Source organism: Cavia porcellus, unplaced genomic scaffold (genome assembly GCF_034190915.1).
Source record: "Cavia porcellus strain 051 isolate PalLab524CR breed Dunkin Hartley unplaced genomic scaffold, mCavPor4.1 scaffold_27, whole genome shotgun sequence".
NCBI classification, from domain to species: domain Eukaryota; kingdom Metazoa; phylum Chordata; class Mammalia; order Rodentia; family Caviidae; genus Cavia; species Cavia porcellus.
In genome coordinates, this window is record NW_026947510.1 from 43238730 (window position 1) to 43254663 (window position 15934).

The 15934-nt window shown below is 35.2% G+C and overlaps 1 protein-coding gene across 3 annotated transcripts in view; it reads left to right on the forward strand.

Annotated features, from left to right (window-relative positions):
• Window positions 1–15934, forward strand: part of Pik3c2g (phosphatidylinositol-4-phosphate 3-kinase catalytic subunit type 2 gamma) — a 289635-nt gene that overhangs the window by 86592 nt on the left and 187109 nt on the right. For all 3 annotated transcript variants that reach the window (XM_063237587.1, XM_063237588.1, XM_063237589.1), the window contains 2 exons: window positions 2807–2921; window positions 12339–12469. In XM_063237587.1, coding sequence (XP_063093657.1) covers window positions 2807–2921; window positions 12339–12469 — 246 coding nt within the window. The remainder of the gene's footprint in view (window positions 1–2806; window positions 2922–12338; window positions 12470–15934) is intronic.

A 15934-nucleotide genomic window follows, 5' to 3' on the forward strand; every position in this document is an offset into this window, starting at 1 on the left:
ACATTTTAATTCCATTTACCATCTTCTTCATTTATGGAAATTCAGATTGCAGTATCTAGAAAGATATTCAAGCAGAGGTTTTTATTGGAAAGTAAGTTAGCTAAAACTAAGCACAAAAAAGGCCTCCAAAAATGGTGCCTTCTCCCATTGAATGAGTTTCAAAAACACGTTTCTGTGAATCAGCTTCCTTTAAGTTTAGAAGTTCATTGTTCTTGTGACCTATTTCCTGGTAGGGCTTTCATGCACACCCCTACATCAAGTGCTCTGACTTCATTCGGCCCACGCTTCAGGAGGAAGGCTACGGTGACCATAAATACATATTCTACTCAAGCACAGAGGGGCAGATACTTGCCATGAGACTTTTCTTCTATAGGAGACAACGTAGATCCCTTAGATATTCTAGCATGTGGTCAATACATACAAATGAGTGAAGCCAGGATTATGGCACATTCTACACGTTAGCTACAAATGCAAAATGAAATCACTATATCATGCTCTTCTTCTTGAGCTCTAACCCTTAAATTAACAAGGAGAAAAAGCCTTTCCATCTATGACAATGTAGCAGTCATTTTAACAGTGCTTTCATAAGTATGCAGTTACTGCTGCATAAAAATGTTTCTTTACGCAGCTGTATCATACCTAAGAAGGAAGAAAGATATCCAGGATTATAAAAGAAAGGGGAAAAAGTTCCATTTGACTTCTGACATCCCTATCAAAACTTGTCATAGCCAAAGTCTGCAGCTAGTGTAGCTTGTGACTGGAACTCTCCCATCTGAGAGCACTATCTGAGGTTTGCTTCAAATACCTGGCTCACCCCAGCCTAGTTGATCCAGCCAGATTCCTTGTCAAGAGTTCCTTTCATCTCACTGTGTCACGCCACCAGCACCCCATTCTGAGAGCTCTCCTATATATCTTTAGCTATTTCTAAATCCCAGCTGATCCTTTCCGTGACCAAAGAAGGTCCCATGAAACTAAACTCACGACCTCCTGCTTCATGTTGAATGACCATGCCACAAATAGAAGCCAAAATGGTTCAAGAAGTGGTTTTAGTCCAGGATTTGAAACAGGAAGTGGGAGAAGGAAGCCCTTCTCCTTAAGCATTACATTAAGCTCTGTTTACTCACACTTCATCAGTTTCTCAGGAGGATTACAGAAACGAAAGCAGGACATCTCCGTGGGTCACACTCACTCTGTTCTCTCTGTCTGTCTGCTGCTTCCCACCACTCCAAACTGCTGTCCTTCTCTCCCTCTCTGCACCTACTCTGTCATGTCCTCTGTCTTCCTTCCCTTCCTTACCCCTCACTGCGGATGGAAATATTTTCTCTAAATGTCATGCATAATATTATGACCCAAGACCTCCACATCTGACATTACATGTGCTCTTTTCTTCTCTTGTATGCCGCCTGACCCAAACCCAAACTTTCACCAAGTTCGTGGATATTTCAGGCTATTTTGAGTCAAGGTCATATACTGTAAGAGCAAAAGGAAAATAACATTAATGATTTTTTAAAGGTTATTCCAGTTAAACAATTTTACCTTACTAATACTTGTCCCGTGGCATTGTTAGTCCAATTCAAAAAACTAAAAGAATCTTTTCAGAAGAGGATAGAGCAAAGGAACAAACAAAACAATATTTAATATTATCCTTCTTGAAGAATATTCTTGAATTGTATAAAAATGGCTGTTTAAGAATGCTGGAAAATTATATTCTCTTGTAAAGATATTTTCTGACAATATTTTTTAGGTAAGGAACAAATACAGAAGATAGGATTTAAAGTCTTTTAAAAGTCGAAAGTTTTATTTGGCAGAACGTTTGGTTCCTCATATTTTGTTTAGTATCTGTTATGTGGCAAGATACAATTATATATTGTCATTAATAAGATGCTTTAGGGGCTGGTGATTTAGCTCAGCAGCATAAGCACCTACTTGTAAGCGAGTGGTCATGAGTTCGACCCCCGATACCAATTAAAAATAAATAAATAAGATGCTTTACATTTTTTGTAAGGCTAAATTTAATTTTCTTGCTTTTCACTTCTGTCCTTTCAGTTGGGAATATTAAAATCAAACATTGTTCCTGGTGATCACTGGAACATTTTACTTGCATTTTGATTCACATAATACCCTGGTATAGCCTCATTTTAAAATTTATATATAAAAAGATTTGAGGATTCTGATATTATATGAATTTTTGCCTGTCTAAAGTCTTTCCTGCATACACTTTCATTTACTATGGTAATTTACAAGCAATTTCTAAGTGTCTGCGTTTAAAGATGAAGAATCTTTCCATTTATGCATGCAGGAACATTTAATCTGTGAATTCTCACAAGTATTTTGATTCCACAGATCATATGCTGTGTTAATGTAAATTTCTCTATAAGTGTCCAATCCAAAATGCCCTAGAGAATTTAGCCACTCCATGATCAAAAAATGCTCTAAGAGTTAACATCTTTATTGACTTAAAGTAGCCATGATTCCAAGAATATAAATCTGAGGCTTTTAGTTCCCCCTCATCACCACCCTTTGTCAGCAATTACAGGTAAATACTACTTGTTAGAAACTATTGTGGAAACGATTTTCTCATATGAGAAATAAATTTAGGTATCTGTGCAACTGGCAATGAAATCAGTATATTAGAAATGAACTATTATTTGGTGGCTGGGCTTATGGAATATCTTATTTCTTTTCTTGCTACTGAGTAAAGCCACAAAAGTAGCTGATTATGCTTATATGTCCAAAGAAAACATATACAGATACTAATAGTTTCCCTCATGGAGTGATTCCTTTCTGTATGTGTTGTCCTTTGCAGAAAATCCATTCTTGGGTCTGTGCTATTCAGCATGACATTACAGAATGAGCCTCCCATAGAAATGATAGCTCCAGGAGTGTGGGATGGAAGTCAGCCAACCCCAGTGACTCTGCAGGTAAGTGCCAAGCTATGAGATTAAAGTACACACAGCAAGTGTTGGTTGATAAGTAGGTTTTTGGTCAATTACAGAAACAATTTCCCCCAAGATCACACATTTTAATAGTCTTCTTTTACTCTAGCTCTCTGAGAATCCTCAAACAACTGTTTTTATTTTGCATTCAGAACACTCAAAGCACCTTTTCCCCTGCTTGTATAACAGCATTTCAAGCCCTCACTCCATCAAACAAGGTTATGAAGGACAGCAAAGGAGTGTTGTCATTAATACGCTCATTATGGGCATTCATTTCTTCCCATTGTCTAGAAATAGACATTGGCGTGCATTATTAACTTAGTACCTTACCCACACCTGCCTCTACATTGTGTCATATTTCTTTAAAGTCTCTCCTATTATACATTTCCATTAATGACTACCAATTCACTGAGTAGTGGAAGAAAATTGCAAACAAAATCCATTTATTATATTTTTATCTTTCTTAACTCTGCACTCTTTTGATTTGGAATCTGATTAAAAGGTAGTCAGTGAGTCCAGACTTCAGATATTTATGGTGGGAGCTCTTCATTTTTCATGACTTTAGTCCATTATATTAGTGACTTAGTCACTTTCCTGGAGCTGGGACAAAATACCCAACACCCACACTTTAAAGGAATAGGGTTTACTTTAACCCATCATTTCAGCTCCTGGTCAGCTGGTTCTCAAAACAGCATGGTAGAATGGCCTGGTGGAGGAAAGCTGTTTATTCCATAGCATCCAGGAAGCAGAGAGAGAAGGGAGGTGTAGGGATGAGAGCAGGTGTTTCCAGGTCACACTCCTCACGATCCACCTCCATGCCTCCCTCAACTCTGACCAGCACATTCAGTGTCACTGATGAGTACAGCACCTCCAATGCCCAGCCACTTTCCAAACACATGAGACTTTGGGAGGACACTTTAGATCTGAACCATAACAGTTAGATACCTGAAACATGGATACTTTCATAGATGGAAATGCAGGGATTATCAGCATTCAGTTCTTAAAAGAGAAACTAGGAACTGCTATCTGAATAGCACTCTCTGGGATAAAATTTTGCAACCTCAGCACCATTTTGGTGTGGATAAATCTTTGTTGTGAATACCTTGCTCCCAGTCATTATGGAATGGTTACAAATATCACTGGCTTCTATTCACTAGGTGCCATAGCAGCCTCCCCAGTTCTGACAATTAAAAATGTCTCCAGATATTGCCATAAGGCCTCTGGGGATGAAATTGCACTCTCATGAAGATGACTATGCCAGAGAAAACTCATAAAGCTTAAATTCACAATATTAGGGTAAAAGTTATGGAGGATAGAGTTTAGAAAAATGCAGGGAAATATCTTGATAATTAAAAAGTAATGCTACAAAAACATGGCTTCATGCTACGACAAAGGAGAGTCCTACCAGACTACCTAAGGATCCACTTTAATCATGGACACAATAAGAAAGAAATTCTTTAGTTTAGATCTTGATGCATCACAAATATTCAACACAGAGTTATTTACTAGTAGATGTATTATTGTAACAGACAAAAGAAATAGTTGCATCAATAAGATGAAAGATTTGCCATAAACTGGATAAAAATATTCAAAACTAATGCAGATTAGCAAAATGCTATTATTCTGGGGCTGGGGATTTAGCTCAGTGGCATAAGCGCCTGCCTTGAAAGCAGGCAGTCGTGAGTTTGATCCCCAGTACTGATAAAAAGGAAAAAGACAAAAAAAAAAATATGCTATGGTTCTGTTCATTCACAATGAATGCATACTTCATGTACGATTACTGTGTACCAAACTTCTGATAAACACCCTTCTAACAATGAGAGAATGTGAAATACCAAACCAGTGATTCAAGGAATGCAAGACATAGCCAGAGAGACAGACTTTCCAAAGTCACCTTATGCAAAGTTACAAAACCTATGACTAATGTTTAGTACATAGGCACTAACATATTGAGAAAAAACAAAAAGATATTTCTGAAAGGGAAAAAATATGAAGTCTGAGGAAGAACTCCTAAAGGATGTCCTTTGACTACACTGAGCAGATTGAGTAAATTCTCACTCGGCAGTTTGGGGGGAAGATGATCCAGTCAGAAAAGTCTACATGGTTCAAAAACAAAAACTGAGAAAGAAGTTTTAATTTCAAACTATGACAAGTGAGCTAAGGTAAAAAAGAAATTGCATGAGGAACAGTGGTAAAAGCTGGAAAAACATTAAAACATTAGATTGTATACTAGATTTGGACAAGATTATCTGGGAAACAAGTCATAGAAGATAGTTCCAGAAATACTATAGAAATTGTTCTGGAACACAAGAAAACCATCTATCTACATGGAGAATTTTTAGAAAAGCATTTTAGTAATCTCAGCTAAAGATCATAGGGCCAAACTACTTAGAAGACGATGGTAATCAGTGTATTAACTCTTGTTAGCCTTTTATTATTCTATTATGAAATTCCAGTTTACCTTTTCTCCAAAAAAATCTTTTTAAATGATTATGAGGACAACAGAAAAAAATGTAATAGATTTCAACAACTTTTTTTAAACATGAAAGATGTAATTTTATGAAGGAAATAAATTTTAAGAAACCTTGAGTTCCTAACTCAATAACAATATCTTTAGTTTTAAGAAAGAATATGGACAATAGACAGACTTCATACAAATTCAGTTTGGGAGACACTTTTTGTGGTCTTATAGGGTGACTAGGTGTAGACAACAGCTAACTTTCTTTAAAAAGGTAAATGAAGTATTTTTTTAAAGTACTTCTTGTCAGATCCAAACTACCTCTGTTTAATAAAGTCTGAGTCTTCAAGTCTAACTACTATTAGTGCTTTTGTAGCCATAAATCTTCAATTTTGGGAGCCTTGGGGAATGGGGCAGTAGTGAAAGTTAAAGAATTAAGAGAGACTACCAAATGAGATAGTCATTAAAAGAATAATTTCTCTTAGAACACAGATTCTGGCAAGTGGAAATTCAAAAGCATCTGTCAATATTCAACAGCAGCATAGATTTACAGGTTGATACCACGACCCATCTTTCAAAAAAAGTAGGGAGTGGGAACATATAATAGTCATTCAGCCATATTCAAAATTGAAGTTGTGATTTTTAAAACTACTTTCAAGTGGTATACATACACAGAGGACATAGATGCACATTTTTATTTTTTATTTTGACCATACACCAAATTAAAATTCTGAGCAATTTAGAAGTATATGCACATGATCTCATTTCTTATGATGCACACATATAATATGTGATAACAAAAAACATAGAGTTCTCTCACTGAAAAAAATGTAGTAGAATTCCATGGTCATTTTTATAAACAAGTACCATATTAACAGTGTAAAAAAAAGCAAGAAAAGAATATAAAAATGCAAGAATGATAACAAGCCATAATTACAAAATCATATGGATAAAAATTCCAGGAGAAGCCTGTTTTTAAATTGATAATGAAATACGCAAACTAAAAACGATTATTATAGTGTTGGAGAATTTAAGAGACTAGAGAGGTCATTGGGAAATGAAGATTTTATTCTGGAATTTTAGGTACACACCGGCCCAGTGGATTTTTGTGAATCCCAAATGGCTGATGTTACACAAATGAAAGGCTCTAGGTTTTATGCATTTGGTCAAGGAGGTTGGTCTTTGGCATGGAACTCGTGGGTGGACAGAAGGAGAACAAAGGCAATTTGTCAAGCGGTGACAGTTTTGTACCTTGGTGGCCCCCCTCAGGCATGACAGGATGTTATGGGAACAGAGGTTATAAATTTTTACTTACAGAGACCAAAGTTACTGCTTTTATCTGTATTAGAGCAAAGAACAACAGCTGTAGGGGGGAAATTGTTTGGAAAACTTGATTTTTTTTTTAAAAGTCCTGCTTCAACAGCTATTTGGATAGTAAAATTCAAATGTTTAGTAACTCATATCAGTTTTATAATATAATGAGTCAAATATAGAACAGAATATTTAAACCTAAAAACTATCAGAGAAAATTAGAAGCCCTGTCTCCCAACAATGTTTATGGGTATGTGTTCTCGGGGGAAGACATCAGGCTGAGAGATGGGAAATCTGGATTCTACTCTTAGCTAGTTAACAAAAATAGTTATGACCTTGAACAAATCGCCTAACCTCCTGTTCTTTCCTCTGCACACTGAAAGAACTACACTATGTCTATCTAACTTCTATCAGGTCCTTAGTTTTGTGATTATATTTACTAGGTGGGTGGTTATAATGTAGGGGAATGAAACGCCCAACCTACTGTGTCCGTGAGTTCCTGTTCTCTAAAATCGAAGAATGAATTTTAGGAACAAAGGAGCTAAGAGTAGAATTTACTTATTGAGAGAAAGAGAGCTTCTGTCTGAAGAGAGACAGAAGCGGTCCTGAGCATGGGTTCGCTGTGGGATATAACTATAGTTAGCCAATAAGATCAATAGTTCAGGTAAAATTGATTACATTAGGAACAAATGGGGAAGCGAGTCACGTAGAAAGCAGGCATTCTTATAGAGCAGTGACTCTTTCCTAGAGGGTTGGGCACTATTTAGGATATCAATCCTCAGGATATTGATTCATCTTTATGGTCTTTTGTCTTGAGGCCTGGCCCACCGCAGGAAGCATCAGCTTCCACTGCAGCTGCCAGGTGTTTGCACTGGCTCCATGGAGGACCAACTCTATCTCACTGCATATAATATTTTTAAACTAACTCAGCTGCCTGCAGCAGTCACTGCCACGACGTAGCCAACCCAATCTGACAAAGGTTGTGATACATTATAGAATGTATTACCTTCAAGTCAGTGATTTTTGCTAGGTTGTCAGGTTGATATGCTGGCCAGAAGCAGTGGACTGGGTAAAATAGATCCTAGCTCATAAATGGAGACAAATAAGCAGGCTATTGCTCAACTTCCTTAGGTTGGGTGTCTCTCAACTTACTGCTCCTGCCTGAATCTAACCCAATGGAATAACCCTATCTTGTTTTTGATGCTCACAGTAGAGATGGTGTATGTGTGGTAATATTGTCTTTGTTCTGTCTTTCTCTGTTTTTAACCTCCCCATTTTTATCCAAAGTTGCCATAGCCTGATTTATTTTCACTATATGTAATAGGATCAAGTAACCTAATTCCTACATATGAAGCCCAGCGGTAGTTTTCAGTTCTGGTCATACCAGCCCTCTCTGCTCTTTTTGACACTGTCTCTATCCTGTTGCAGAGCAATTTCTTCCTGCCTCCCGTGGTCCTCCTCTCCTCTTTCTTTGTCTCTTCTTTCCCTCTCTCCTTCCCAGGAGCTAAACCTCAAGGTATACCCTTCTGAAAAAATCTATCTGCTGCCGTTGTTATTCCCAAATGACTTCACTGAAATATAATTTGCACTTATTTTTGTTTTGTAATTAAACATTTTGATTAATAATTATTATCTTATTTCAAATATATCTATTTATGTGGTGTTGTGTGATGTTTTCCATATAATGTACTATAACCAAATCATGGTAGTTAGCTTTTTCATCTTTTTACACTTTTAAAAAAAATTTTATTGAAGACCAGGTATTGAGACACATGCCTGTAATCTCAGTACTCAGGAGGCTGAGGCAAGAGGATCGTTGTGAGTTTGAGACCAGCCTGGGCTACAAAATGAGCTCAAGGGCAGCCTGAACTACATAGCAAGATCCCGTCTCAAAAAAGACAAAAAACAAAATTGACATATACATATTTGCTCCTACATACTTATGAGCTGTTGTGTAATAGAACATATCCCATACAATTCTCCCACTTTAGGTCTGTCATGAAGTTTTTAGTATTTTCACAGATATGTGCCACTATCATCACAGTCCATTTTAGAGCAGATTCATAGACTCAAAGAAATCCCATACATTTTATCAATTACTTCCTAGCTGTCAATCCTCACCCATCAAATCCTTCCTACGTACTAATCTTGTTTTGGTCTCCGAGTATTCCTTTATTTGAACATTTCATTTAAATGTAATATTTCAGAACTGACTCTTCATTTAGCACAGTGTTTTCAAAGCTGATCCATGCTGTAGCATGGTATTTGGTCCTCTTTATTTTTGAATGTTATTACATTGCGAGAATGTACCACATTTTATATACCTATCGATTATTAGATATATATCTGGGTTGTTTCTGTTTTCTGTTTAATAACAAATTTACTGTTGTGGACATTTGTGTACACATTTTTGTGTGTATAGATGTCACTTGAATATGTGTAACAGTAGAATTACTGGTCTCATTCATTTCTAACACTTTCTTCATGGTATCTACTCAAGTATACTTCTGAGTTTATGGCTATAGTTTGGATTCCTTTATACCATAAGCTAGAGAGAGAGAGATACAGAGACAGATATACAGAGATAGAGAGACAGAGACAGAGAGACAGATATAGATATAGATACATACATATTCACTGAAACTCCTGCCTGGTTCTTCTATTGGCATCTTCAAACATAACAGATCCTAAACTGAGCCCAACTTCCTCTCCAGAATTTTATTCACACCCTGGATTATTTATGTCTCCTCATGTTCCACATACACCTACCTGCTTTCCTTGCTTCCTCCTTCTTTTCCTTTGCCTTGAAAAGTCCGTGTTACATCCTGCCAATTTTTATGTTCAATAATTTTTAAGTCTATCCTCTCAATTCCTCACCTTTTCTGCCCTAGTTCAGCTGATCCCTACTATTTGCAACAATTCAACTTAACTTTCTTTTTCACCCCTTAAACCTTTAGTCACAGTGTGATCCTTCTAAAACTTACATGTGAACGTGTCAGTTTCTTACTTACACCCTTCAGTGACTCAGCATTGCCTGGAGAATAAAGGCCGTGCTCCATAAAAAAACTTCTCTCCCATCTCTTCTCTTGCCTTTCTGTTTGACACTTCAAGCTCTACCGACTTTGAAAATGTTGTATTTTTTGACATGCACTCTTTTGCTTTTAGCTTATGTACAATATAAATATTTTTCCTTGTGTAAAACTTGCCTTCTCTGACCCCTTCACTCTTACTGCCCTAACTGTGGATTACATTCCCTCTTTACAATACACAGACCCTATTCTAGGAATGGAATCTCTTCCTTACCCCCTTTGCTCTTACCCCTTACTTAGTTAAGTTTCCTTTCTTGGTGTTGATATAATATCCAATAATATTTTTTCCATCGTCTTTTACAACTCCTTCACTGTGAGTGACCAAAAATCTCACTCAGTTTGGTGGTATTTCTCCCTCTGAGCCGCTCAAAAGATTATGGTCTATAATGCAAATGTCTCATGGTGCCCAAACCACATGTACAGTTCTGGTGGAGGTTCTCTGAGTAAGCTAAGAATCATGAGCCCCCCGTTGGGTCCAGGTGCACGTAATGGGGTCTGTTTTGTGCCTTGGCACTAGGGACATTCACAGCAGCCCCTCGGGCATGCTAAATCATGAAGCTTCAGTTGGAACCAGGGTGGCCAAGTGCACAAAAGAGAGGAAGCAAAACAGGACGGATAAATCAAACAGGAAGTCAATATCTAGGGATTGGAAATTAGATGAGAAAGCGACCAGGCCTTAATGTACCCTTTCCAGGAGGAAAGACCTTGTGACCTTCTCATTATTACTGTTTTTAAAATCTGGAGTATACCCTCAAGGCTTGAAGCCAGAGGTGAAAAATGGGTATCATGGCACAAGTAGTGTAAGCATTTGAAGAAATCTCTTCTAATATTTCATTAAATAGAACTTTAGGACCAAAACCAGGCATTGTCAGGCAGGACTACAGAAGGATAAATACAAAGCCATACTGGTCATAGCTTCAGGGTACTGTGTATTTATTATCCTCAGGTTTTTTTTTTTTTTTGGCTTGTTTATTTGTGTGCTTGTTCTCATCAATAAATTATCTGAGGTTAGACACTGTATCTTGCTTCATTTATGATGCTCAAAAGTACTGTACAGTAAATACATTTATACAAAGTTTTGTTTGGGGGAACTTCTCTTTTTTGAAAAATTAGAAGACTCCTCATGAGACGTGTAAATATTATGCACTACAAACATGTACTAATAAAAAGAAAGTGAAAAGACAACTTGAGAAATGCCAATATTTTCTATCAGTGGCTCTAGAATCAGTAACTATTTAGGGCCATATTCCATAAAAATGTAATTTGATACAAACTTCACTAATGTATGAAAAATGAACATGCTTGCCTAAGTAAACTATATAAGAATATATTATAGAATTGTACACAGAGATACTTTTTATTTCTCTCGCTTTCTTATCCATCCTACCATTTATTTGGGACTGCCATAAAATTATAACTCATTAAATATTTGTAAAGTATTCTTTCCTTGTGTATAATAATATTTAACCACAAAAAGAGTAACATCTAACCAGCTGGTACACTATAAGCTTCCACCTAAGATACCAAAATAAATCCTTCCAGATTAATCCAGAAGGAGACAAATTTTACTGAAGTTTAGTATTTTTTTTACTTTACTTAGTTTACTTTCGCTTAGTATTTTACTTTAGCTTAGTATTATTTTCATCAGATTGCAGGAATGGTACATAAAAGAAACTACAATAAAAAGAACTATTTCAAAAATTATTAAAATGAATTACTAAATTTATTATATTTCATATACAGAATCTATTATGTTTTTCAGTTTTCTCCAAGATTCCAACCTAATGTAGGTCAGCAAAGAAAAGCAGATTCTACAAATTAGCTAATGTTAGAATGGAAAAAATATCTGTAGTCTTAAGAAAATATGTGGAATACTGAAATACCCACTAAATTTACATAGTTTGAAACTGTTACTTTATTTACTGGAACCATTTTATCCTGAAACATGGTTTAATTGAGTCAGAAAAAAAAGGAAGGCCTGGATTCTAGCTCAATCCAGAGATCTGAAACAGAAGTATTCAGTTTGATTATATAATGTGCTTGCAGAATAGCTCGGTAGTGGAGAAGAGCTCACTCTTGTGTCAAAAAGGTCCCCAGAGTTACAGTCTGAGAACAACACAGAATAACTCTTTATTATTCTAAGTGGTCATATGAAAGAGATAATTACTATATTCAAATTTCTTAATTTCAGGATAGAAAGACATTTTAACATGGAAGTATCAAAAGGATATAATCTCAGCTTTAAACAAAAATATAACATACTTAGCTTTATTAAAAATTTATACATTGCTATTATCTTTTACTTCCTCTCAGGATCACTAATCTACATATAAAATGTTCCTAATCTACTTATAAAATTTGAAAAAAAACTTCATATGTATTTAAATAACAAATTCTTTTTTTAAATTACTGTAAAGCACCATATAGCAAAGGAAAAAATAGAAATTGTTCTCTAGCTTTCACAGGTCTAAGGTAGATACTATTGAGTTAATAATGTACTTGGAAGCACCCTCAATATATGGAAAAATCATTTCTTTGTTTCAGATTGATTTTCCAGCTACTGGATGGGAGTATACGAAACCTGATTCTGAAGAGAATAGAACTCATCTCCAAGAACCACCAAAAGAGTATTTAAAACATATTGCCAGGCTCTCAAAGAAACAGACTCCTTTATTGTAAGTGACGGTTCTCTGAATGGATTTTGCCTGCTTTTCATGATGCCATCAGTCATCCTTGAAGCACCCATCTCTTCAAAGAACGAACCTTCCTCGGAGTGTAACTCCTCTCATTTCCTAAAGTCACAGCTAGGTGATCAATTAATGTTTAAAAACCAAATAAGTAATTTTCTATGCTTATAAAGAGTCTTTCCCTGTGGTATTCAACAACATTAGGTGAAGGGAAAGTGAATAGATTGAAAATCGTTCAGCTCAAAACATGAAAGCATGAGTGATTAGGTACATTTCTGCACATAGCAATGAGAAAGCACCACTCAACCATCTTTCAAATAGGCAGGAAGTTGCTTTAGTAAACAGGGAAAATTGAAATACAATTATCACTGCAGATTCAAAAAAGAACAGGAGTATATCAGTAATGTTTTAATAGCACTAAATTATTAAGCAGGGAGTACTTAGATTTATCAAACAGTTGTTCTCTAAATAAAATCTAATCTTACTATTGCCCTGTTTTCTAATTTCAGCTTACATTATTTTCTCATTCACTTCAAGCCAGTGACATCGATTTCCCTCATATACAACAAATATACCAATGCCACCCCCATCTAAAGATCATTTTAGGTGACATTTGCTTTCTCTGAAATACTTTTTCCTAAATTCTATATATCTAAGTCATCTCATCCCTTAAGTTTTCACTTAAATGTCATCTCTCAAAGATGTCTTCACTGACCATGCTAATGAAGTCTTTCTGTTTCATCTCTGTCATGTGACCTTTTATGTTATGACTCTTACTACAAAGTCCTGTCATCCTGTTCATTCTTATGAATATTTCTCAGTTCTTTGATTAATTCATAAGATAGCAAAAAACCTATTTTAACATCAGATTTTCAATTTTATATATAGTGTGTTACAAAATGTGTAAAATGAATATGTCATGAGGACTGAAGTGTCTTTTCATGGTGTCTGGTATAAGAAAGTTAGCTTATGAGCTGAAGATGGTGGACAAGTCTCAGTCCTCTGGACACAAATATTAACAATTCATTGTTATATAAGACTATGATCATCTTAACTAGATGAGCATTTTTTCTATTTCTTACTCTGAAATATAAAAGCTTCAATTTAATAAGTGTGTCACATGCAAGAGATCGGCATAGCTGTAAGGAGAGAATTTTTTTAACAAGAATCCAATGTTTTGAAGTTTTAAGAATGTTCAAACAAAAAGGTCAAACAAAACAAGTAATAATAGCAGTGCATTTAAATATTAAAAGAGTACTTAACCTCAGTGAGTTCTACTTGTTTTGTACTTTGAGTTCTATTTATGTTAATAGTATAAATAAAATAAGCAACATTTCTTCTGTCGCACCCACTTAACCATCACTATGCATGTTCAGTACGGTACAGCTTCATTTTGAACTGTGAAAACAGATGGAGAGCAGCTTTCAATGTTATAAAATTTGTGCTACAATCAGATTATCTCTGGTTTCCAGATAACACTCAGTTTGGTGGCTTAAGCCAATTAACATTTTGTCACATAGTTGGTAACTTAATTATTGCTTCTCCAAAACTGACCAAATATAATCAACTCAGGAAATTCCAACTCAGAGAAATATAATAAAAATGGACTTATGATATTTGCAAAAACTAAAAATTGGAAAAAATTAATCTTCTTTCATCAATCAAAAAGTGGCCCTAAATATATAATTGATTCTAAATGAAACATACACAAAATTTGTTTTGATAAAAAATTGTTTCCACTCCTACATGAAGGGTATCTAGCACTAGACAAATCCTACTCACTTAAAGAACTATGACACAACCAAAATACATGTTGAAAAACTATTTTCAAAGCTTGAGTAGACAGGGTTTGAGATAAGCCTCATGATTAAAATGGCTTTTGGCCCGAATGTGTAGCTTCAGAAAAGAATATGTAGTCTTGCTAAAAAGAAAAGCCAAGATCAGAATTCAGTGATGTTGAGACTTCTGGAATCTTCAGAGCATAATAGGAGGGGAAGCAAGATAGACAGATTAGTAGCTACAGACACTGCATGGATCCCCCTTAATATATAATTGAGTACCAACCTGCTGTTAGCAGGTGGGCTATTTATGCCTTCAGGAAAATAGAAAATGATTGTGGACATTAGAGAATAAACAATACTGGGAGACAGAAAATTCTAGAACAATAGAAAAAGCTCACGAAACATCTCAGTCATTAGGTGCAGAAACCAGAAACATACATACTAGAAGTAAGTAAACTCTAGCCCCAGATTAAGGGCAAACCTAATAAATCACAAAAACAAACTTCCAGAGAACACTTAACACTCAAAAGATAGCAGAATGCAAACTTTTAATAGTATAGCACTTCAAATGTTATACTTGCTAATTGGAAAAACTATCAGCATATATCCAACATACTATCCATAGGAAAGTAAGTGGGGAGAATCTGGAAAAGATAGCCTTCCACATCATATTGTACAGGAACTACACAGATATTCATGAGTTTCAGAAGATATAGATCAGTGAAACATGAAGATTTTAGAAAGATATACGAATTTCAGAACTGAAAAAACTTAAATCACTAGATTGATAGACTTCATAGATTGCACAATGCTAACAATAAAATGTAAATCTGAAGGCAGGGTAATACAAATTATACATAGTGAAGTACAGAAAAAAATAAAAGAACCCTCCAAATAATAATAGATTGCTGTGACTTATGAGATAATATCAATGTAATATATGTGTATGGACATATATATAGTATTATATATATTATATATATATATATATATATATATATATATATATATATGGGAATGAACAAAAAGCAGAGATGGGCAAATTTTATAAATTCGATTTTGTAAACTAATGCATAGATATAGTCAAGCAATCATAAAAATAACAAGAAATTGGAGTGTTTGCATGTCTTATTTCATACATTATAAATTGGCAGCAGTTAAGAGAAAGATAGTGTTATATTTAGGACAGGGAAACAGATCAATGGAATCAGATGCAGCATAAACAGCGTCTCAGTTGTGTGCTCAGTGTGTGTGTGTGTGTCTGTGTGTGTGTGTTTACAAAGTTGTGAAAGAAAGAAATGAAAAAAAGAAACATTTTCAGCAAGTAGATATATTTATGAGACTAAAATTTAAAAAAGAGAAGAAATGTAGGCTCACCCCTTATTATATAAATTAAATTAGGATGGATTATGTTTCCCTATTTTTGAAAATTAAGCTATAGGGCTTTCAGAAGAAAACTTAGAGAATGGATGTTAAAATAGGCAGTTTTCTAAGAGAAAAAAGAGAAAGCAGGAACTATTGAAAAATTTATAAATTGGACTAATTAAATTTTAAAACCACTTATCAAAAGGCACCACTAAAGAAGTAAACAGGCAAGGCAGGTTCAGAGGAAAAACGTGCCGTTTACATGTCCAAATTTTTGTATCTAGAGTATATAAAAATCACGTCAGTA